This window comes from Taeniopygia guttata, chromosome 1A (assembly GCF_048771995.1).
Source record: "Taeniopygia guttata chromosome 1A, bTaeGut7.mat, whole genome shotgun sequence".
Classification (NCBI taxonomy): Eukaryota; Metazoa; Chordata; class Aves; order Passeriformes; family Estrildidae; genus Taeniopygia; species Taeniopygia guttata.
The window spans coordinates 1,519,370-1,542,028 of record NC_133025.1 but is presented as its reverse complement, the minus strand read 5'-3'; the positions used below and the strand labels follow the sequence as shown (position 1 = coordinate 1,542,028).

The 22,659-nt window shown below is 50.5% G+C and overlaps 3 protein-coding genes and 2 long non-coding RNA genes across 9 annotated transcripts in view; 2 read left to right on the top strand and 3 right to left on the bottom strand.

Moving 5' to 3' along the window:
- NET1 (neuroepithelial cell transforming 1) overlaps window positions 1-9,561 on the top strand; it is a 57,042-nt gene extending 47,481 nt beyond the window's left edge. For both annotated transcript variants that reach the window (XM_030289821.4, XM_004175572.6), the window contains 9 exons: window positions 2,834-2,941; window positions 3,680-3,847; window positions 4,553-4,615; window positions 5,025-5,121; window positions 5,229-5,305; window positions 5,758-6,015; window positions 6,251-6,421; window positions 7,163-7,349; window positions 7,525-9,561. In XM_030289821.4, coding sequence (XP_030145681.4) covers window positions 2,834-2,941; window positions 3,680-3,847; window positions 4,553-4,615; window positions 5,025-5,121; window positions 5,229-5,305; window positions 5,758-6,015; window positions 6,251-6,421; window positions 7,163-7,349; window positions 7,525-7,916 — 1,521 coding nt within the window. In that variant the 3' untranslated portion in view covers window positions 7,917-9,561. The remainder of the gene's footprint in view (window positions 1-2,833; window positions 2,942-3,679; window positions 3,848-4,552; window positions 4,616-5,024; window positions 5,122-5,228; window positions 5,306-5,757; window positions 6,016-6,250; window positions 6,422-7,162; window positions 7,350-7,524) is intronic.
- LOC140680573 (uncharacterized) lies at window positions 8,924-9,695 on the bottom strand. Of its 2 annotated transcripts, none has more exons than XR_012051907.1 (2): window positions 9,245-9,695; window positions 8,924-9,123 (listed from the first exon to the last, which is right to left on the bottom strand). It is a non-coding gene; the product is annotated as an uncharacterized lncRNA (long non-coding RNA). The 2 variants fall into 2 exon arrangements; XR_012051908.1 differs by having other exon boundaries at window positions 9,283-9,695.
- Window positions 9,696-10,188: 493 nt separating this feature from the next.
- Window positions 10,189-14,815, top strand: LOC100231595 (calmodulin, striated muscle). Its single transcript, XM_030289841.4, has 3 exons — window positions 10,189-12,673; window positions 13,959-14,456; window positions 14,596-14,815. The coding sequence occupies exon 2, from the start codon at window positions 13,981-13,983 to the stop codon at window positions 14,428-14,430; it is 450 nt and encodes a 149-aa protein (XP_030145701.1). The 5' UTR covers window positions 10,189-12,673; window positions 13,959-13,980; the 3' UTR covers window positions 14,431-14,456; window positions 14,596-14,815.
- The window catches only part of ASB13 (ankyrin repeat and SOCS box containing 13), a 27,001-nt gene continuing 18,887 nt past the window's right edge, over window positions 14,546-22,659 (bottom strand). Inside the window, exon 7 of one of the 3 annotated variants that reach the window (XM_072918417.1) lies at window positions 14,546-14,856. In XM_072918417.1, coding sequence (XP_072774518.1) covers window positions 14,706-14,856 — 151 coding nt within the window. In that variant the 3' untranslated portion in view covers window positions 14,546-14,705. Of the gene's footprint in view, window positions 14,857-16,916; window positions 17,284-19,120; window positions 19,453-22,659 lie in introns of those variants that run through there. The other 2 variants (XM_072918412.1, XM_072918426.1) reach the window with 2 other exon arrangements.
- LOC140680574 (uncharacterized) lies at window positions 15,514-16,584 on the bottom strand. Its single transcript, XR_012051909.1, has 2 exons — window positions 16,328-16,584; window positions 15,514-16,224 (listed from the first exon to the last, which is right to left on the bottom strand). It is a non-coding gene; the product is annotated as an uncharacterized lncRNA (long non-coding RNA).

Below are 22,659 nucleotides of genomic sequence, written 5' to 3'. Positions count from 1 at the left end.
TCAGGCTGCTGACTAAAACGCCCTTTTTGCTGAATTGGCTGGGTAGGAAAACTTTTTGTCACGCGTGGTTTTGCCATTGCTCACCGTGTTTATGTGGGGCTGATGTGAACCGTGTGTGCCGCACGTAGGAATTGCACTCGAGCAAAGGATCCTTGTAAAAACCACTAATTATTACCCAGCACAGGGGAAAGGTTGTGGGCGTACTGCTGGGAGAAAAAACCTTCCTCAAAATTATGGCCCGGTGCAATCTTTTCAGGAGTTAACCTGCACTTAGAAGCACTTGAAGGGATTTCAGGGGTGTGAAATCTCGCCTGGCACGAAAATAGCTTTAGTGGCTGCTCTTGTGATGTATTAATTCACTTTAAATAAAGAGTTCTCTGGAAAAACAATATTTCCTGATGGAGCTGTTGACCCCGCTGGGGTTTTAATTATTAGTGAGTGCTGTAACACCCCTGGATTGTTACAGAAACCTCGCAGACTTTATTGTAATCTGGCTCCTGTAAGGAAGACGGCGTGGAGACAGGAGAGTCATTGTTTGCAAGTACAGAGCTAAAAAAAAGCGCCTCCTGAGCCCGAGTTATCCGCAGTATGAGCCGCCGCAGTCTCGGCTTACACCGTGACCCCGGGCTGAAACACAGAGCTCAGCCAAGGGGAGTTTCCAAGCGCTGGGGTTTGATTTTCCTCCTCCCTGCTCTGCATCAAACGATCTTCAGGAGGAGAACAACCACCAGATGGGTTTTTTTTGGCAGTCGGGCCGTGTCTGAGGAGCGCTCAGACATAAAGTGGGATTTTTTTTTTTTTCTCCTCTTTTAAGAGAGGAAAAAACGGCTTTTTGCTGAGCTGAATGCAGGAATTCCTGCTGCCAGCCCTTGGGTGCACGTGTCACTTCAGCGGGGCACAGATGTGCTGGGAAGGCATTCCCACATTCCCACATTCCCGCACGGCCCTGGCCCGGCTGTCACTGGATCTCTGCAGCGCTGACCCTTCACCAGTGACCCGTTGGAGCCTCCCCACGCCTTGAGCTTTCTTGTCACATTTTGCTTTTCCAGGTTATTTTTATCCCTGGCCTTGCCACAGCCATGGGTGGCTTTGTGTCTGCATCTTCCCTGATTCAGTCCTGCACTTTTCTAAGCTTCTCTTGACCTGCATCCCTTTATTTATCCTGCACTTTCTAGAAGAAAACACCTCCCTTTTCTTCCACTCAGAAGCATCAGCAATAAATTAAACTTTCCTTGTTGTCTTTGAGCCTGGCCTGACTTTCCAACCTTTTCCTGACTGCCTGGTGTCCCACTTGGAGTTCCTGATGTCCCACTTGGAGTTCCTGATGTCCCACTTAAACCCAGCTGAGGATCCCATGATCGAGGACACTTTTACGGCTTTTCTCTATTTTTATGGTACCCTCCGAGCTCTGACATTCCCCAAACGCTTATAGCACAGCTCTGTGCTGTGTGCCAAGAGCTCTTTTCTTCTTGCACGGCTCATAAATTGTTTCTTTTCATGTTCCCCCCCCTGCAAGTTTGAAGGCTGAGCTCAGGGTGAGCTCACCTCCTCCTCCTCCTCCTCCTCCTCCTCCTCCTCTATTGCCCAACACCGCGTGCGGGCAGGGCCACTGATGGGGTCGAGTTGCTGAAATCCGATCTTACACACACACACACAGCTTTTATGTTCCTTCAGTCTTCACGACTAGAATCCAGCTCTGTGTGTTCCTCTTCCCCTTTTTTTTCAGTTTTGTTTTCAACATTTGTCACTTCTGAGCAAAGGGTTTGGCTGGGCAGGGAATGGAAACAGCCCAGAGCTCGTCCTCAGCACCTCCACAGCCTCTGCCTTTTGAAAGAGTACAAATTCAACAATAATTAACCAATTTTAACTGAGATGAACCCAATTTGAGGCTGTTCTGCTTCCTTGTCCTGATCAAGCTTGGTGCTGAGCAGTCTCCTGAGGATGAGTCAGTCCAGCCCTGTGCCAGATGTTTGGGAGCCCCAGGACAATCCTGCAGCCTTTTCCAAGGCTTAACTCGGCACCCATCTCTTCCCAACTTCCCCCTGTGCACACCTTTCCTGCCCAGCCCTCACCACACGATATTTTTGGTGTCAAACACATCGAGTTGCCAACAAAATTTTCAAAACTGAAGCAGCAGGAGCTTTCCAGGGGCGTTTCCTCTTTCTTGGCAGCGTTTGGGTCGGGACAGACTGGAGCTCCAGGCAGGGATTAGTGGTGGAGAAAAGCAGAAGCTCCAACTTTCAAATCTAAACAATGTGTAAGAAAAATTGCAGTCATTGCAGGGGGTGGGGGAGAGCAGGAGGAGGAGGAAACGCTGCAAACTGAAGGATTTCAGCTTCATCTGTGTGCGTGTCCCTCACAGGAATGTTCAGCTTGTGGTTGTTTGCTGGTTGTTAAAGGAGTTGCCCAGGCTGTGCTGGGCCCCCACTGCTGCCCTGCTCTCCAAAATAAAATGGAAAAACACATTCTTTCTCCAGAGGAAAAGATGAGAAAATGGAGAAGCAGATCCCAGCTCCATCTTTAGCTGCCGCAGAGTGTCAGAGAACATTTTAATCTATTTCTGTTCAAAGCATAACAGTCTCTGCTGGAGCCCTATTTTGAATTCTCACTGATGTTCTCACCTCTTTTAACACTGGGCAAAAACCTCTGCAGTTTAATTGCTGCCTTAAAGTTCAGACAAATATTTATAGCCTTGAAAGATGAATGGCTACTTCCAAACACTCTCCTTGCTGTGTTTGCCACTCCTTAAGTGGGTTTGTGCTTTTAGGAGCTGCCTGAGAAAATTTCCGAGGGAGGCACAGCCAGGACAATTTGTTCTCTGCTTGCTTTGCAGGAGCCCAGCACTAAACGGGTCCGGCCTTTAGCACGAGTCACCTCCCTGGCAAACCTGATCTCTCCTGTCAGAAATGGGGCAGTTCGACGCTTTGGGCAGACAATTCAGGTAAAAACAGAGTTAAACCTGGAGATTTGTGTAGGGGGTGGGGTGGATGGGCTGAAACAGGCACCCAAGGGGTTGCTTGGATGGGGTGACACAGGCACCCTGTTTTGAGGCGTCTCTTGGAGCTCTGTGTGAACTTCCTTGGCCTTGGGGATAGAAAGTGCTACCTCAGGAGTGCCCAGGTATAAAGTGCTGTACAAACAGGTTCAAGAGTAAATAAAATCAACTGCTTCAGATAAAGAGCTGATAAACTGCCCCGGGCCTGGGCACACGTGTGCTGCAGCATGCTGAGAGCTGACCCCGCTGCCCAGCACTGGCACAGCAATGTTTGCCAAGGAGCTCTGTGCTCACACCTGCAGATAACAGCACGTCAGGGGTTTAGGAACCTTGCAAAAACACCAGGGCAAAGTTCAAGTGGCTTCTCATTAACCTCTTCAGAGCAAGAGTTATGATCCTCGTTTATTTACTTCCTCATACCTTGGAAATAAAGCCAAGCTTTGCTTTCCCATCTTCCTCCCCAGCATATCAGTGCAGGGAGAGGGGCACGGAAAACCTTGCCAGGCTTTCTCAGCAGCTTGATTAAAGCTTTCCTTTATCTGAGGAAAAGTGTCTGGGTGTGTTTTCCGGCCCTGGATAACCCAGGAGGATGAAGGATTGGGATGGATAATGTAATTCTCCTGAAATGTTGGCTCTCCACGTTTGTTTATAGTATTTTTCATTCTTTTTTTTTAATCCCTGCAGTCATTCACCCTTCGCAGTGACAGCAAATCCCCAGGCTGTGCCCAGAAGTCATGTAGCAGGTCTGCTGCTCCTACTCCCCCCAAGAGAAGGAGCAGCGTCCTTTGGTCTGAAATGTTGGATGTCAACACGAAAGAATCCCTGAGCACCAAAGAAATCAAGCGCCAGGAGGTAACTGCCCATGGAAAACAGGACTGGGATAGCACTGGGGCCTTTTGTCCCTTCCCTTTGGGGGAGGGCACATCTCCCTGTGCACCTAAACCTCAGATTTATGTCTACATCAGCCATGGGAAAAGGTGGATTCCACTCTGGAATTCATCTCCCCGGTGTGACCCTTTGGAGATGCCAAACTTTCCACGGCATTCCCGCAATCCCAGCCCCGGCCCCGCTGGCTGCTCTGCAGCTGCCCCAACCTCAGGTTCCTCGCAGAGCCAGCTGTCTTTCTCCTAAAGCTCCTGACAATTGGTTGGAAGCCAGGCAGCGAGGCCTTGGCTTGTCTTTTTCCTGGAGATCTTGGACAAATCTTCTGGAGACGGCACAGGAGCTGCCGGAAGCCGCCTGGGGTTTGACCTCTGCGGTTTCGGGGGTTTTGTGTTTGCAGCCTCGCCTGGCTAAAAGCAGTGATTTAAAAGGCTCTAGTATTTAATTTGGCTCGTGCAGGGGCCGTCGGGGCTTTCACACAGTTGGAAGCAGAGCTGCTTTCTCAGGGCTTGCAAAGCAGATTTACTCAGGGTTGCCATGCCCAGGTGCCACTGAGGGACTGGGGTGGCCAAAGGCCTATTCAGGGCAGGCTGTACATCACGGGAGCTGAAAGGCTCTTTCTGAGAAAGACTGGGACTCCACATGACTCAGGATGCTTTATCCCCTTCCTCCCAGGCCATCTATGAAATGTCCAGGGGAGAGCAGGACCTGATTGAAGACCTGAAGCTGGCCAGAAAGGTGAGTGGGATTTTTCCTGCAGTTGGTGACGACATTCCAGCGAATAATGAGGGGTTTTTTTTGCACCTGCAAACATGACGTGGGAACTTTATCAGCCCCAGAACCCCCAGTTTGAAAGCTGGCCCAGAAGGGTGACGTGAGCACTGGGCCAGCAGTGGTTGCAGCAAACCCAGCCATAAAAGGATTGTGCAGAGCTGCCTGGGGGCTCCCTCTCCCAGCTGGGAACAGTCCAGACAGGAAAATGCTTTTCATTTAAGTCCTCCACACTTCACACAGAGTGAATATTCTAACATCAAATCAGTGATACTCTTTCTGTTGCCTTCACTTCTTTAGCCTGATAAATCAGTTTAAATCATCAGCTTTGGGGCTGAGCACATTTGAATCTATTTGAATATATTTTATTTGTCAGGCCTACCATGACCCCATGCTGAAACTCTCAATCATGTCTGAGGAGGAACTCACCCACATTTTTGGGGACTTGGATTCCTACATTCCTCTGCACGAAGGTAAGAGCAGCTGGGCGGTTTGTGCTCGCTAGGATTTAACCTCTCTGCTTTCTCCTGTTACTCACTGGGGCATTGGTGCAATTCCTCTTTCCCCGTTTCCATTCCAGATTTACTGGCAAGTTTGGGAGAAGCAACAAAACCAGATGGAACAGTGGAGCAGATTGGGCCCATCCTTGTGAAGTGGGTGAGTTCAGAACTTTGAATCAACAGGCTAAAACTGAGTTTAGAGAACGTTTAAAGGCAGAAACTGCAAAGTTCTGGGGCTTTTGTGGCCATCAGTGCAAGACTGGAAGGGAAATGCTGGCAATGCTGAAAACAACGGGATTCTCTCAGCTGGAATTGGCCCTGATTTCACCCCAGAGACTTGGAATGTTTTGCTGATTAAGATTGAAATGTCTGTGTGTCTCCTGGACTCTTTGTCCCAGTGTGAGTCCAGGAGTGTTATCCCTGCTGATCCCAAACATTGGGAGCTTTATGGGCTCCAGGTGCTGATCCTCCTCACAAGATCCTCCCTTATCTTTTTTATTGGGAAAAGCACCCCAGTGAGTGCTGCAGAACTCCACGAGTTTGCCGTGTTAGTGACATCTGCTTTTCCCACAGGGAATCTGACTCCTAAATCTCCTCTGTTCCCTGTAGTTACCCCGCCTCCATGCCTACAAAGGCTACTGCAGCAACCAGCTGGCAGCCAAAGCACTCCTGGACCAGAAGAAGCAGGACAGGAGAGTGCAGGATTTCCTGCAGCGCTGCCTGGAGTCTCCCTTCAGCCGCAAGCTGGACCTTTGGAGCTTCCTGGACATCCCTCGGAGCCGCCTGGTCAAATACCCCCTGCTCCTCAAGGAGATCCTGAGGCACACTCCCAAAGACCATCCCGACATCCACATCCTGGAAGAAGCCGTGAGTAATCCTGCTCTGCTTCTTCTGGCCCAAGGATGGGATGTGGGGGCTTCAGAAATCTTCCTTAAACCCTCAGCAGTTCCCAGGGGGGTTTTCTGGAGTGGCACAGATCTGTGACAGGGAAAGTGAGGGATCAATCCATGTGGATTGCATCCTTTGGGGTTGTGAAGGAGCACGAGCAGAGGTCACACGGGGAAGCAGTTAATCCCTCTTAATCGTTTGTTTGGGTTTTTAGATATCCATAATCCAAGGAGTCCTCTCTGACATCAACCTGAAGAAGGGCGAGTCTGAGTGCCAGTACTACATTGACAAGCTGGAATACCTGGATGAGAAGCAGAAGGATCCAAGGATTGAAGGCAGCAAAGCTTTACTGTGCCACGGGGAGCTGAAGAATAAAAATGGACACGTAAGTCCCTCGTTTTTTACTAATTAATTCTCTAGCCTTCCCTCAGAGCAGGACTGAGAGCCTTCCCTCCTTAGGGATAGTTGGATATTGGATAAGAGAGCAAAGGGAAATCCCTTACTATTGTCAGCCTCATTCCAGGGTGTAAGGGAAAGTTTCCTGCTGACAGCTCCACAATTGCCTTTGGGAAGCTGGAAAATCATTAGCACAGAATGCCCACAGAAAGTGCTCTCCATCCAAAGGGATTTCCTGCCACTGTTTACTTCCCAGGAATGCTCTGACATTCCCCATTAGGAGCCCTGGCTCTTCCAAACAAAAGGGTTCCTGCAAAGGCCTGTTTGGCTTTGGGCTGGGCTGCCTGGAGTTTATCTCCCACCCGCTGCACTCCCGGCTTCGCTGCCTTTTGTCCTGGTTTCAACCTCAAATCTCCTCATCTTTTCTCTGTTGATTGGGGTTGGTTTTTTTGGTTTGATTGGCTGTTTTGCTCCTGCATTCCATGCACACAGGAAAGATATGGCTCCTAATCATGCTATCCCAGGCACCTGGGAATCATCATTCCCTTTCTAAGGATCAATAAAATAATAAAGCTGCTGATGTAATCCTGGTGTGTGCTAGACCTTGGCATTGTCACCGGAGAGCCTGGAAAGTACTGTGGGTGAAACTGCAGATAAGGTGGCCTTGGATCCCGCAGGATGTGTGACCTCATGGAATACAGAGCGAATGCTGGAATGTTTTCCCTTCCAGAAGCTCTACGTCTTCCTCTTCCAAGAAATCCTGGTGCTGACGCGACCGGTGACCCGCAACGAGCGCCAGGCGTTCCAGGTGTACCGCCAGCCCATCCCTGTCCAGGAGCTCCTCCTTGAAGACCTCCAGGATGGAGATGTCAAAATGGGAGGCTCCTTCCGAGGAGCTTTTGGAAATTCTGATAAAGGTATGGGTCCAGTCAGCCAGTCCATGAATTCACAGCCAGAGCTCGGATTAGAAAACATCTTTTGTCTCCCTGCTGGATTTTTGGGATTGGGGGAGGGTTTTGTTGGGATTTCAGACCTACCAATGGAATCCCTAAACATCAACTCGGAGCTGATCTGCTTTTCCCTTCTCTGCAGCCAAAAACATCTTCCGAGTCCGTTTCCAAGATCCCAGCCCGGGCCAGTCCCACACGCTGCAGGCCAACGACGTCTTCCACAAGCAGCAGTGGGTGAACTGCATCCGCACGGCCATCGCCCCGTTCCAGAGGAATATTCCCGCCCCCGAGCTCAAGGAGCTGCCAGAGCTGAGCGAGGAGTCCGAGGAGAACAACCCCTCCGTGCCCAACATCCCAGCCCAGAAGCGCCAGTCAGGAATATCCCAGATGGAGCTGGACGAGAGCGCGGCCGAGTGCACTTCCATCCTGGACTCGGAGGAAGCCAAAGGGGTGAAATCCCACAGAACCTCATCCGGGCACAGAAAATCCAGGGAGAAGCAGCTCAGCGGGAAGCGGAAAGAAACGCTGGTGTAAGGCAAAAAAGGAGCCCCGGTGCCACCCTGGGGGAAAACTGTTAATTTATAAATAATTCCGTGTACATTTTTGTACCGGGAGCGCTTCCGGAGCCGCTCCGCGGATCAAATCCTGGGTTTATGTTGGAATGGCAGCTACTGGTGTGCAGTTACTGTTGAACTGGGGTCTGTTTTTACACTTGGAATCCATGGGGGGTTTCTGAAACCCCCGTGGCAGATCTGAAGAGCAAATTTGGGTTCCTGGAAGTTTCCCACAGCCATAGCAGAGGATGGAAAATAAAGTGGAATTTTGGGCAGCACTGGGTGTTTAGATCAACACTGCAAAAGTCCTTTAAAGGACTCAATACCTGAAGCCACTCTGGTGTGTGGTTATGGTAATTCCTGCAAATTTCCCAAAAGAAAAATCCTATGAAAACAGACCCCAGATTCAACAGGTTCTCAATTCACCTACTGGAATCTTTGATCTCTGTGTGTCCTTTGTACATTCCTCTGTCTCACTCTTGTATCTTGACAACTATTTAATTTTTTATTAGTTTTGTTTCGAGTTTGGGGGTTGGGATTTTGGGGTTTTTTTTGTTTTGTTTTCTTTGATTGTTTTTTTTTTATTATTATTATTTTTGTATTTTTGTTGCTCAGACTTGGCATTCCCTTTCCAGTACTTGATCCTTCATGCTCCGAGGGGTGATGTCCCAACTGTCCCTCACATCACCCCGGAGCAATCCACGGGCTGGGGGGAGACACTACTGAAAGAGAACTGCTTTACTCTAGGGTGTAGGAAGGTTGTAGGCACGTTGTAAAGGGTTTGGGGAGCAGTGAGTAGAGGGAGTAGCAGGGAGCAAAGGTAGATTCCGTGTTTTTGTTGCCTTTTGGAAATGAAACACTTCCCACCGGGAAGCAGGACTTGGAGGCAACCAAGGGGTTCTTGCATGTAGTAGAAAGGTAGAGAGGAAGTGTTGGAGGTGTGAGGAGAGGAGGAGGAGTGGTTGTAAATACTCAGGGTGGCAGCACTGCCATCTTCTAGCACTCCAAAGATCCAAGGAAAATCCAGGGAAAGACCCAGCTTGGGAATGGCTGCAGAGTGTCGTGGGAAGCAGCGTGGTGACAGCTCTGAGCACAGCAGCGTGTCCCTGAAATCCAGGAGTGGGATGCTGCAATCCCTGTGACCCAAAATCCAGGATTGGGCACTGGGATCCTGCAATCCCTGTGACCTGAAATCCAGAATTGGGCATTGGGATCCTGCAATCCCTGTGACCTTGGAATACAGGATTGGGATCCTGCAATCCCTGTCACCTTGGAATACGGGATTGGGGATCCTGCAATCCCTGTGACCTTGGAATACAGGATTGGGATCCTGCAATCCCTGTCACCTTGGAATACAGGATTGGGGAGCCATATCCTGAAATCCAAGACTGGGGAGTGAAATCCTGCAATCCCTGTCACCTGAAATCCAGGACTGGGGAGCCATATCCCAAAATCCAGGCTGGGCGAGCTTGTTGGTGACTCCACATCCGAGGATTGTCGTTGCCTGTCCCGTATCCGGCCGGGATCTTTGGGAATGGGCAGAGGGTGTACATAGACACAGCGTGTGGTTCTCTGTAAATGTTGTACAGTTTCCAGTGCCAAGTTCCATTAAATTCCTGACGGCCTCTCCTGCCTCATCCGAGTCCTGCCTGGGAGGGAGGGGTGTGTCCATGCTTGGGAGCAGGCTCTGGATAAAGATGGATCTCTCCAAGCCGAGGCTCCAGGAGGAACCCCTGTCCTCCTGCCGTGATTCTTCCATGTCCAGGCAGGACAAGCTGGAATTGTACAGCTCCATGTCCTGTTGTTCTGCTGTGTCCAGGCAGGACACGAGCACAGCAGCTGAGGTTATGCGCTCTGCTCAGTTTCTCAGGGAAAAGGGAGCAGTGGGATTCTCCTCACCCACGGAGAAGATCCACCCCCATCAGCAGGAGGCTCCTCATTGAGTAAATCTTAAATCCTTGGGAAGGGGATCCTGCTGGCCTCATCCTGACCAGGATAAACCCATCTAGTCCTCCCAGTTTTCCCAAAAACCTCCAGCCTGACCTTGTATGGAGTGTCCTGGCTCAGCTGCACCTCCAGGAGAGCGATCCCAGCTCCAGGCTGGCCCCACTCCCACGGCAGAGAAGGAGCAGCTCGGTTTTAGGGATGGGATTCACAGCTGAGCTCTGACCTCTGAAGCTGATTTGATCAGAGGGAATTCAGCCCCTTCCGAGAAGAGAAAAGCTGGAAAAACAGCTCCTGCAAAAAAGCATCAGTGAGCTGCAGGAGCACAGGGAGAGGAAATCCCATGGATTGTCTGCAGGGCTGAATCTGTGTCTCCTCATCCTGCAGCCGGCAGCAAATCAGCCAAAAAAAATCCTCAATTCCCTTTGGAAGTAATTCCCTTTAAATAATTCCCCACAACTCCTGCTGGTTCCTCTCCCCGCTCCGTCCCTCCTGCAGGAATGTGCAGCCGTCTCAGCCCTCCCTTCTCCAGACTAAACAAGCCCTGCTCTCCTGGATTCCTCCCATGGAATTCCATGGGATCCCAGCTCTCTTTGTGTCTCTGCTGAGCCAAGACCCCCATCCCATGGGTGTGGAACCCTGAGATACAGCAGGATAAAACTCCCAAGGGTGGAGGGGAGCCTGTGGTGACATCCCTGTGCCAGGAAGGGACTGGGAATGTGTCTGTGCCCATGGATGTGGCACCTCCGCCCTGGGTAAGCAGCTCCCAGATCCGTGTTTGCCCTGGGATCCACCCAGCTCCGGAGTGCAGCTGCCACCTCCAGGGTTTCCAGGTGGGACCTTCCTGGAGCTGGGATCAGAGCTGGGGTCACTGTGGGACAGAGTCCTCTCCAAGAATTCCCACATCCCAGTCCCAGCCTCTTCTCCACGGGGGCATCGAGGATCAGGGTCCCTTCGCTCCAGCTGTAGGATTTCCCTTCACTTGGCCCTTGGATTTGGGAATCTCCATGGAAGCAAAGTGTTAAACAAACCACCAAATCCCAGATTTTACTCCCAACAGCCCCAGAACCCTCACAGCCATTCTGGAATCCACCCCTAGCCCACCCTCTCCAAAATCCCATTTTCCACACTAAACCTCGGCATGGTTTTTGTGGGATTTGTGGGGATTCCTCATTCCCATCCCCACAGCCGCTCCTGGGATCAGTCTGGGGCCCCACGGAGCTTTCCCTGTCGGAGCAGTTTCCCTCCCCACCTCCCAACTTTCTCTTTTTCCATGAGTTCATCCCCCTCCCGCCCCCTGCCGTGTCTGCAGCTGCAAACCCAGACACATCTGTGCACATCTGGGCTGGCGTCGGCAGCCGAGCCGCCTCGGGAGAATCCAGCTGGAAGCTTCTCACCTTCTGGATTGGGGGAATTTTTCTCCCCATTCCCTGTTTTAGGCCCCTCAAAGCCAGACACCGAGCCTGGAAAGCTCCGTGTGAGGCTTTAACAGGGCCCTCCTTCATCAAAGCTGCAACTTTTCCAGCTCCAGGTGGAGCCATCCCGGGAAATTTGGCTGCCAAAAACGCGGCGGCGGCGGCTGCGTCCTCCCAATCCCAGCACGGCGGTCTCCCCTTCCCCGTCCTACCCCACAGCCCACCCCAATGATGTAAACAGGATTAGGCCATAAATCCTGGGATTTTATCGCCAGCAGGAAGTTTTATTGGGATGATTATCCTGATGGATGAGGCGCAGTTAAGCACAGACAAAATCAAAGGCTGGCTTTGACCTCGTCCTGGAAATTGATGATGGATTGGGATGGGATCCGTGGGACGGATGGGAGATGGTGAGTGCTGGAAATGGGTGCTGGTCACAGGGATGGAAAGGAATGGGATGAGAGGTGATGGGTGCTCGTCACAGGAATGGGATGGGTGATGGGAATGGGATGGGATGAGGTGATCGGTGCTCATCACGGGGATGGGATGGGTGATGATCACAGGGATGGGATGGGAGATGCTGAGTGCTGGAAATGGGTGTTGGTCAGAGGAATGGAATGGGAGGTGATGGAAGCTGATCATGGGAATGGGATGAGAAGTGATGGGTATTGGTCATGGGGATGTGATGGGAGATGATGGATGCCAGTCACAGGGATTTGAAGCAGTATTCCAGCTTTGATCCACACCAAGGGCCACCCCGGACAGCACCACCCCTCCACCCTCAGCCAGGTGACCCAGGGACCCCAAATCCTGAACTCCAACCCCTCTGCCACAGTTGGAACCAACACCTGAACCCTCCCAGGCCTCCAAACCCCGGTGATCTGTCGGGATTTGCTTCTCCCAGGTAGATCCGAGCCAGCTCCGCCTCCCCTGGGCTCTTCCTGGCAGTTTGGATTGGATCTAATTAAATCTGGAGCAGAGCAGCAAGTGTGGGCAATCAGACAGGTAATTAGGGAAATTCCAGGGCCTCCCCTCCCCCAGACCTCTCACCAGACAGGTTCCCAGCACGGCTCCCACAATTCCTCCCGGGAATTGCAGCGTTCCACACACCCAGAGCTTTTTCCATGGGAGGTTTTCCCCAGGACAGCAATCTCCTCCCAGATCTATCCCATCATTCCTCAGGTGCTCCTCAGCTGTCCCCTGGGCTGGGTTTTGCTTTGTGCCCTTCCCTCCAAACCCCACAGCTCGAATTCCTCACTGGGTTCAACTGGGATCAACTGGTGCCGATTTCCCGTCGCTGAGAAAGTCAAATTGTCTCCTGCCGTGGAACTTCCGGGTCCAGCAGCTCCTTGACCTGGCTGGTGGTGGTCACTGGAGTGTTGTGGGCACAGAGGAAAGAGGGATGGATGGATAGAATCCATGGATGGATGGGATCCATTGATGGAATCCACTGATGGAACCCATTAATGGATGGGATCCATGGATGGATGGATGGAATCCATTGATGGACTCCACTGACAGAACCCATTAATGGATGGGATCCATGGATGGATGGATGGAATCCATTGATGGATGGGTGGATGGGATCCATGGATGGATGGATGGAAATCATTGATGGACTCCACTGACGGAACCCATTAATGGATGGAATCCATGGATGGTTGGATGGAATCCATTGATGGATGGGTGGATGGGATCCATGGATGGATGGATGGAATCCATTAATGGATGGGATCCATGGATGGTTGGATGGAATCCATTGATGGACTCCACTGACGGAACCCATTAATGGATGGGATCCATGGATGGATGGATGGATGGAATCCATTGATAGATGGGTGGATGGGATCCATGGATGGATGGATGGATGGAATCCATTGATGGATGGATGGATGGAATCCATGGATGGATGGAATCCATTGATGGAATCCACTGACAGAACCCATTAATGGATGGGATCCATGGATGGTTGGATGGGATCCATGGATGGATGGATGGATGGAATCCATTGATGGATGGGTGGATGGGATCCATGGATGGATGGATAGATGGAATCTATTGATGGATGGGCGGATAGGATCCATGGATGGATGGACAGATGAAGAAACACCCCCTCATTTGTCATTGTCCTTTCCACCCTGAGTAAGAGATGAGCAAACCCCACCTTACAGTGGGGAGACCCCTCAGCTCACCCCTGACTAACAGGGCAGGACCCCACACGCCTGCCCTGCTCCAGCCCCACGTCACCACCCTGGATCCAACCCCGAGGTGACTCAGGGCCCCGGCAGCTCCGGACAGCCGGGATCTGCCGGGACCTGCATGGGGATCCTCCTTCAGCGCCTGGAGGCTGCGGGCGGAACCCCTTCAACTCCTTTGTACAGCTCCAACCCTCTCCAAAATATCCCTAAAACTGGGAAAATCACCTGTGTCACCCCTACTACAGCCCAAATCCCTAACTGGGGTTTGTTGGCCTCATGAAATGCTGCCGTGGGACGAGAGCCAGGCTGGCCCAGGGGGGTTGGGTCACTGTTCTTCCCCAGCTCCCAAACCTGGATCCATTCCCATTCCTGCCTCTTCCTCCTCCTCCTCCTCCTCCAGGGAGAGGCGCAGGGAGGGAGGCAGCTCCTCCTCCTCCCACCTCACCTCGGCGTGCCGGGACAGAGCCGCGTGCCGGCGGGCAGCACCATGGCCGAGCGGCTGTCGGAGGAGAAAATCGCCGAGTTCAAAGAAGCTTTTTCCCTCTTCGACCGCGACGGCGACGGCTGCATCACCACCAAGGAGCTGGGCACCGTCATGCGCTCACTGGGCCAGAACCCCACCGAGGCCGAGCTGCAGGACATGGTGGGCGAGGTGGACGCCGACGGCAGCGGCACCATCGACTTCCCGGAGTTCCTGTCGCTGATGGCCAGGAAGATGAGGGACACGGACAGCGAGGAGGAGATCCGGGAGGCGTTCCGGGTGTTCGACAAGGACGGCAACGGCTACATCAGCGCGGCCGAGCTGCGGCACGTCATGACCAACCTGGGAGAGAAGCTGACGGACGAGGAGGTGGACGAGATGATCAAAGAGGCCGATTGCAACAATGACGGGCAGGTCAACTATGAGGAGTTTGTCAGGATGATGACGGAGAAGTGATGGTCACCGCCAGATCCATCCCGCAGGTAACTCATCCATGGAAAATCCCCAAAATTCCCAAATCTTAGCTCCCCCTCCTCATGTTGGTGGTGGGAAAAATCAATTTTTGTGGTGCTTTTTTTTATTTTTTATTTTTTAATTTTTCCTTCATTTTTTTCCCCATAGGAACAGAGGTTGTGGTGGTTCTCCCCCAGCCCCTCCATCCCCTCCCACCTTCTCCACGTTGGAAAAATCCTCTTTTATCCCAGTTGGAGCGTCACCAACCGGCGTCCGCATCAGATGTGGGATGCGGATGGATTTGGGGTCCCCATGGGATGTCTCATGTCTGTAGATATTCCAGAGGCCACTGAAAATTCCCTGAGTCCAATAAAAACGTCCCCCCACATCCTGGTGGCTGCTTCACTCAGCTTCCCCTTGGGATCCCTGCTGGAAAATATTCCCTCAAATCACCCTGCTCAGGTTCAAACCCCTCCTCATCTCCATCCTCTTCCCATTTTCCATCCCTCTTCCCAAAAAGCTGGAAAGATGCTGGGGACCAGGATGTGGCCTTCCCCACCCCACATCTCATCATTTCTGGGATCTGTCTCCACCCCCAGGATCTCAGGGTTCCCTTTCCCTCTTCCAAACTGGATTTATCCCTAATCCCCATCCCAAAGCTGAGCAGAGCGGGATTCACCTTTCCTGGCCATAATCCCAAACTCGCCGTGACTCAGTTTCCCCACAACGAGGGGAGATCCTGGGATGGGATCATTCCACAGAGGAATTGGAAGGAAAATTCATTTTCATGGATCTCATTAATGTCCCGTTGCTAACGAGCTGCTCCATGGGGAATTTGGGATCTGCCAGGGCTTCACCCCCGGCCCCATCCCATCCCCGGGGCCGGGAACTTTGGCAATCCCAGTTGTTTTCCTGGGAAAACCGGGCGGGCCCTGGCAGAGCCCAGCGCGCCCACGCTCGCTCCCAGCACCTTCTCCCTCACCCTCCCAGGATGGGAGCGGGGCAAAACCAGCCCCAAAATCCCTAAATCCAGCAAAATCCAGCCGGAAAAAATTCCACGTTGTCATGAACGGCTAAAATCAGTCCTCCCCTAAACCTGGATTATTTATTTCCCACCAGGATCCAACTCCAAACCAATCCCGATATTTTTAGGCCTGAACTTTTTTTTCTCCTTCTATTTTGGGGTTGTTTAATTTCCGGAGCGTTTTTTCCTCTCTGCTTATCCCGGGATGGTTTTTCCTCACGATGATCCTGAACAGGAGCCCGGATCCCGGCCCGGCAGCTCCATCAACAACGGAGAAAGTTCATCCTTGTTTTCCCATTTTTCCCCAAATTTGGTGTTCAGGAGAGCACTGGGAAATTCCCACCAGCATCCCTTGGGCTGGACACATGGACAGACAGGATGGTCCTGGTTTTTTCAGCAGGAAAAGGAGGGGATTTTCCTTCCCAAATCCAGGTTTTCATCCCCAAAATGTCCCTCTGGAGGAGAAGGAGCTGATGGAATTGCAGGATCCCACCCAGCAGATCCATGACTAATGGAATTCCATCTGGTGTTGGTTAATAATTAAATTAATTTAGGTCCAGGGGATGCACTTGGAGCCTGGGAAGTTTGGAGCATCCCTGGGACTCCCTGATCCCTCCACATCCCGATTTTCCACCCTAAAGCTTGGTCAGGATGGGGATGGACGGATGGGATGTGGAACAGGGATCACCTGGGATGGGAACTGGGAATCACCTGGGATAACCTGGAATGGATCCTGGAGGATCATCCAGTGTGGGATTTGGGATAGGGGTCACCTGGGATGGGTTCTGTGGGGTCATCCAGTGTGGAATCTGGGAAAGAAATCACCTGGGATGGGTTCTGTGGGGTCATCCAGTGTGGGATTTGGGATAGGGTCACCTGGGATGGGTTCTGTGGGGTCATCCAGTGTGGGATTTGGGATAGGGGTCACCTGGGATGGGTTCTGTGGGGTCATCCAGTGTGGGATTTGGAGTCGGGATAATCTGGGATGGGAACACATGGAATGGCAGAAGAGGAATCCATGGAATGGACCATGAGGTACCCCTGGGATGGGACCTGGGGTGGATTTAGGGTGGGACACGGGGATCACCTGGAATGGGATGTGACTGGGGGGATCCCTTGGGATGTGGCTGGAGGGGAAATCTGGATCCAGACCGTGGCAGCTGCTCCCACCTCCACCACGGACAATCTCCCAACGCTTTTCCAGGTATTTTCCAACAAAAAAAATCCACCAATGGCTCCAGGACCACCCAAAACCAGGGATCCAACTCTGCCCCCACTGCTGCCCTTTCCCTGCTCACCTGGACATTGTTTCCCCCTAAAATGGGATTTTTAAGGGAAAAAAGCAGCTCAGGAACCCCCCCAGCATCCCCCATCCTAAAGGACCGGAGATGTTTGCTCCAATCCTGTGGAATCAATCCCAAATTCTCCCCATTCCCTTTAATTTTAGCAACCCGAGATGTTTCCATCCCATTTCAACAACGAGGTTTAAAAAAAAACATTAATTAAATTTGGGAAAGCAACACCGAGACCTCCCAAGGTTTTCCCAAAGGAAAACAGGATTTTTTTTTTCCCAGTTTTCCCCATTTTTTTCCTTTCCAAACCCTCTGGATCCGTGGCTCCCTCCCCCTCCCCAGCAATAAATGACGTGGTGCCTGGGAAATGTCTGCAGGAACAGGAGGCCCAAAAATCCCTTTATGAACTCGTTTTTCCAATGTTTGCTTTGGAAAAAAAAGGAATTGTTCCGTTTCCCTGAGGTGTTTTTGGAACCTGGTTCAGGGGGATTTTTCTCCCTGGTTTTCTGCTCTCGGCTTGTTGGTGGAAGGAGAAAAATCCTACAGGAGAAATGAAAAACCACACAAATCATCCCAAAATCAGGCACGGGGAAATGCGGGAAACGTTGTCCAGGAATGGCCAAAATGATGGAGAACGGAAAAATTTGGTGGGAAAAGCTTTGGGAGAAAATCCCTGATTTTGGGGCTGGAGGGGTTGGGTTTATCTCCAAATTAATTGGTTTTTTTGGCATTAATCCCTCATGGAATTCAGGGGATGAGGAGAGGGGACAAGCAGGACAGGGAGATGGGAATGAGGGGAAAAGGAAAAACTGGGAAAGGGAAAAATGCGACCAAAACATGGAATAAAGAAACGGTTCCATTTCCCTGGAGTGTTTGTTTAACCTGTTTTAAAGGGATTTTTCTCCCCGATTTTCCACTTTTGGGGTAATTTGCGAAAGGAGAAAATCCCGTCTGTGGGAGGAATGGAAAAAACAGGAGATGGGGATGAGGAAAAGTGGGAGGAAGAAATGGAGAAAAGCTGAGGATGAGGGAACAAGGAGGAAAATTTGGGGATAAATGGGAACAGGGGGGAAACGGGACAAAAAAAGGGGATTTGAGGAAAACAGGAGATGGGAACAAGTGGGAGCAGGGGACTGGGACAAGACTTTGGGATGGGACAATCCCCCTCCTCCATCCCATTCCCAAAATAAATCCCACGGGATTTTACCGGGGCTCCTCTCCCCTCCCACCGCCCAGGGCTTTTCCAAACTCCAAATTCCCAAAATATTCCCCAGGGGATCAATCCCGAGGCCAAAATCCCAACAGGGAATTCCAGCAGCTCAGGATGGGGCAGGGGTGGCAGTTTGGAGGCACCTGGAGGGGTTTGGGAACATCGGGAAAAATCCCAAATCCCGCAGGAATTCCAGTGCAAACCCTCTCCAGCCCCGAAATTCCTGAGAAATTCGGGAATCGCCGCAGGGGTTAAACGCAACCGGAGCCGCGCTCGATTTTCCAGCCCCCCTGGAGCTGGCAGGAATTTTAACAGGCGGGAATTAAATAGGAACATGAGCTCAGCCCGATGGAGTTTAGGAATCTTTTCCCTCTTTTTTTCCCCGTCGGGGTTGCTGCTGCAGAAAACGCCCCCAGGGATAAATAATTAAAATTTCCACACCCTCCCCCTTCTCAGCTTCATTTTTTCTTCGATTAAAAATTCAACTGGAATTCCCAAATCAGCTCTGGGAAGGAGAAATCCAAAAAAAACAAAAAAAAAAAAAAAAAAAAAAAAAAAAAAAAAAAAAAAAAAAAAAAAAAAAAAAAAAAACAAAAAAAAACAAAAAAAAACAAACAAAAAAAATAACAAAACAAAAAAACCACACAAACAAAAAACCAAACAAACAAAAAACCAAACAAATAAAAACAAAACAAACAAAAAACCAAACCAAAACAAAACAAAAAAACCAAAACAAAAAAAACCAAAACACAAACAAAAACCCCCAAAAAACAAAACAAAACAAAAAAAACCAACAAAAAAAACCCCAAAAAAACAACAAAAAAAAAAAACAAAAACAAAAACACCACCCCAAAAAAACCCAAAACAAAACAACAAAAACCCAAACAAAAAAAAACCAAGCAAAGAATATAATAAAATAAGGAATAAGAAGGAGTAAAAATTAAAAAAAAAAAAAGGAATAACAAATTTCCCCCGTTTTTCCCGATTTTCAGCCCATCCATGGAGGCACAACCTGCCCTGTGCTCACCCTTCCTTCCCTATCCGAGTCTTTCCCGAAATTCCTGTTTTTCTCCTTCAAAAATGCATCTGCCTTGAGACGGGACCAGAGGGAATTTTGTTATTCCAAATCTTTTGGAGACCGTGAGAATTGGAGCCTGGAGGTGGGAATTGAACCCTCTGGAGATGATTTTTTATTCCCCAAAAAAATTAAAAATCCCAAATTCCCAAATCCAGGATTAGCGGGGCCCATGTTTGTGGATCGGAGGAATTTGGGATTTGTGGTTCCTTCGCCTCCCGCCCACGGGAACCCACTGAGGGAGCAGAATTCCCAATTTTTCCCGGGATTTGGGATGAGCGGGGCCAGGTTGGGAATTCCCATCCCGGAGTTTTTCCTGGGGGAAGCAGCTCCGCCAAGCGGCGCCGCGCTGGGAAGAGTTTTCTCACAAATCCTCCCAAAAATTCCTCCTCAAAAATCCACGGAAATTGGCTGCAGAGCATTCCTTAGGGAAAAAAAAAAAAAAAAAAAAGGGATTATCCCGTTTTTCCCAAGTTCCCCTCCCGGTTTCTTTGGAATGTTTCCAGCCTCTGATTCCTCCCAGAGCCCCAAATTTCTCTGGGAAGATTCCCCAGCCCTTCTTCCCAGTTTTTTCCTGGGAAATGAGGAATGAAAAGTTTTGGGAAGGGGATGAATAATGTGGGGCTTTTTTTTTATGGAATCATGGAATGGTTTGGGTGGGAAGGGACCTTTGGGATCACCCAATTCCAACCCCATTCCATAGGCAGGGACAATTCCCTGTCCCAGGCTGCTCCAGCCTGGCCTTGGACATTCCAGGGATCCAGGGGCAGCCCCAGCTGCTCTGGGAATTCCAGCCCAGCCAGGAATTCCTCATTCCCAAAATCCCACTCCAATCTCCCTTTCCCAGGGAATTCCCTCCATTCCCAGCTCTCCCAGCCTGGCATTGGATCCATCCCCACCCTGACTCTGCTCCAGGAAGGAATTTTGGGATTTGGAGGCTTCACTGGGAATCTCGGGACACCAGGAAGGGTCTCCCTTCCCTTTTCCATCCCCAACTTCCATAAAAATCCCTCGGGATGGATTCTGAGCCTCCTTGATCCCAGAATCCCAGAATGGTTTGGGTGGGAAGGGACCTCAAATCCCATCCCATTCCAATCCCACCATCCCAGGTGGCTCCAACCTTTCCTTGGACATTCCAGGGATCCAGGGGCAGCCCCAGCTGCTCTGGCAATCCCAGCCCAGCCAGGAATTCCTCATTCCCAAAATCCCACTCCAATTTCCCTTTCCCAGGGAATTCCCTCCATTCCCAACTCTCCCAGCCCTGGAATTCGGGATGAGGCTGCCGAAGGAAGGGAATTCCTGGGCAAATCCCACACCAACAGCCGGACACGGGCGAGACTTTTCCAGAGTGAATTTTAATCAGGAATAACCCAAACCCTTCCTGAGCTTTTACCAGGAATGAATTCCAGGTGCCCAAATTCCCAGCGCTGAGTTCTTCCCCTTTCCAGCACTTCCCCAGTGCCTGAATCCAGGGAAAAACCAGGATCAGGACACCACCAACAGCTCAGGACCCGTCTCAAAACGAGGGAATTTGGGGTTTTTTCGGGATTTTCTCCCTAGTGACGTGTGGGAGGGGTGGGAAAAGCCAAAGGATTCATCCAGTTCTCCAGAAATCCCAATAAATCCGTGGGATTGGATCCCTCCTGTGGGTTTGAGGGCTGGGTTGGAGTTGGAAAATGTCCATTTTGGGGTTAAAACCACATTCTGGTGCTCCAGGGATTTTCTCCCGACTCCCCAAATCCAGCCAAAAATTTGGGATGGGCACCAAAAAGATCTGTGGAAAAGCTCTGGGAAATCCTCCGGAATTTCGGTGTTTGGGTGGATTTATTCCCAAAGGCAGAGGTGGGACAGAATTCCAGCTTTGCTCCTGCCCCATTCCAGAGGATCTGAGGGATGCAAAGCTCAGGAAAACTCCTGGGAATTTTTTCCCCTCACAACAAAACCCCCGGAGGTGAAAAGCAGGAATCCCAATCCTGGTTTTTCCAGGGATTTGGGATGCTGCAGCACAAACCCTGCAGGGATTTCCCTCATCCAGGAGATCCAGGAGTGAAATTCTCCAGCTTCCCAAGGAATGGCTCCAATCCCACCTTGTTTTCCTGGGATAAAGTTCCAATTTTGGGAAAAGCTGCCAGGATCCAGCTCCCCTTCTCCAGTCCAAATTCCAGCCAGGAGAAATCCCAAAGATTTCCATGGATGAAGACAAATCCTCGTTCCCAGCTGGAATTTTTTTATGTTGGATCATTCCCTGCCCTGCTGGATCCACAGGAAACCCCCAGGGAAGAGGAATTATCCCAAAATTTTCATCTGGGTTTGGAATTTGGGAAACCTGGGAAGAGGAGGATAAAGCAGGAACGGCCTGGTGGGATTTGGGATTGATCCAGGATTTGGGAATAAAGGGTGAAGGGATTGTCCCAAAGTGACCCAAAAACCAACGAGGCCCAATCCAGGAGTTTATTCCCATTATTCCAAGGATCCAGCTGCTTCTGGCATTCCCAGAAATCCCCAAATCTGGAAAAGACCCCCCAGGCCCTGTGATCCAAGAGGAATTTGGGCCATGCAGGGAAGATCCCAAAAAATTCCAGCTAGGATCAAATAAACTGCGATTGGCTTGGAATTGGAATTAATGGGATAAATGGGATAAATGGGATAAATGGGATAAATGGAATTACTCCCAGCAATTCATGGATCAGGAGAGGCTACAACCCACAGGTCATTCCCAGTTTTCCAGGCTGGAATTCCAGGATGGTGCCTGGAGCTCTCCTAAATTCCAGCAGCAGGAATTCCTGCAAAGGATTTGAAATAAAAACACCCAAATTTCAGGATTCCCAAAAAAGCTCCAAATTCAGGAAAAATGAAGATGGAATCCACGGGACTTGGGGAATTTTTTGTGGGTTCTCCAAGGAATCTTTTTGCTTTTCCAAGAGAAACTTGGAATTTGTAATTCCATTATTGTACCGGTGTGGGGAGGGTTGGAAAAACCACCCAGAAAGGGATTTGGGAACCTAAAAAGGGATTTGGGATCCTAAAAAGGGATTTGGGATCCCTAAAAAGGGGATTTGGGATCCTAAAAAGGGATCTGGGAACCTAAAAGGGATTTGGGATCCTAAAAAGGGATATGGGATCCTAAAAAGGGATCTGGGATCCCTAAAAAGAAATTTGGAATCCCTGAAGGCAAATTGGGAACCCTAAAAAGGGATTTGGGAACACTGAAAGGGAACTTGGGATCCCTAAAAAGGGATGTGGGACCCTGAAAAGGGATTTGGGATCCCTAAAAGGGATCTGAGAACTCTAAAAAGGGACTTGGGATCCCTAAAAGGGATTTGGGAGTCCTAAAAGGGGACTTGGGATCCCTAAAAAGGGATTTGGGAACCCTAAGAAGGGATTTGGGACCCAGAAAAGGGACTTGGGATCCCTAAAAACGGATGTGGGAACTCTGGAAAGGGCTTTGGGATCCCTGAATTATCCCATAAAACCTTTTCCTGCCATTTCCAGGGATGAATCCCACAAAAAAACCCCAAAAAAACCCTCTGGGGCATCCCTGAGCTTCCCCAGTTCCACAATTCTGGGAATCCCGGCCCAAAAATCGGGATGAGAACAGCAGGGTTTGGGATTTTGGGATTTTCTGGCTGAA

Excerpts from the sequence above, each read along its gene's own strand:
- LOC100231595 (XM_030289841.4), top strand. The coding sequence starts at position 13,981 with ATGGCCGAGCGGCTGTCGGAGGAGAAAATCGCCGAGTTCAAAGAAGCT.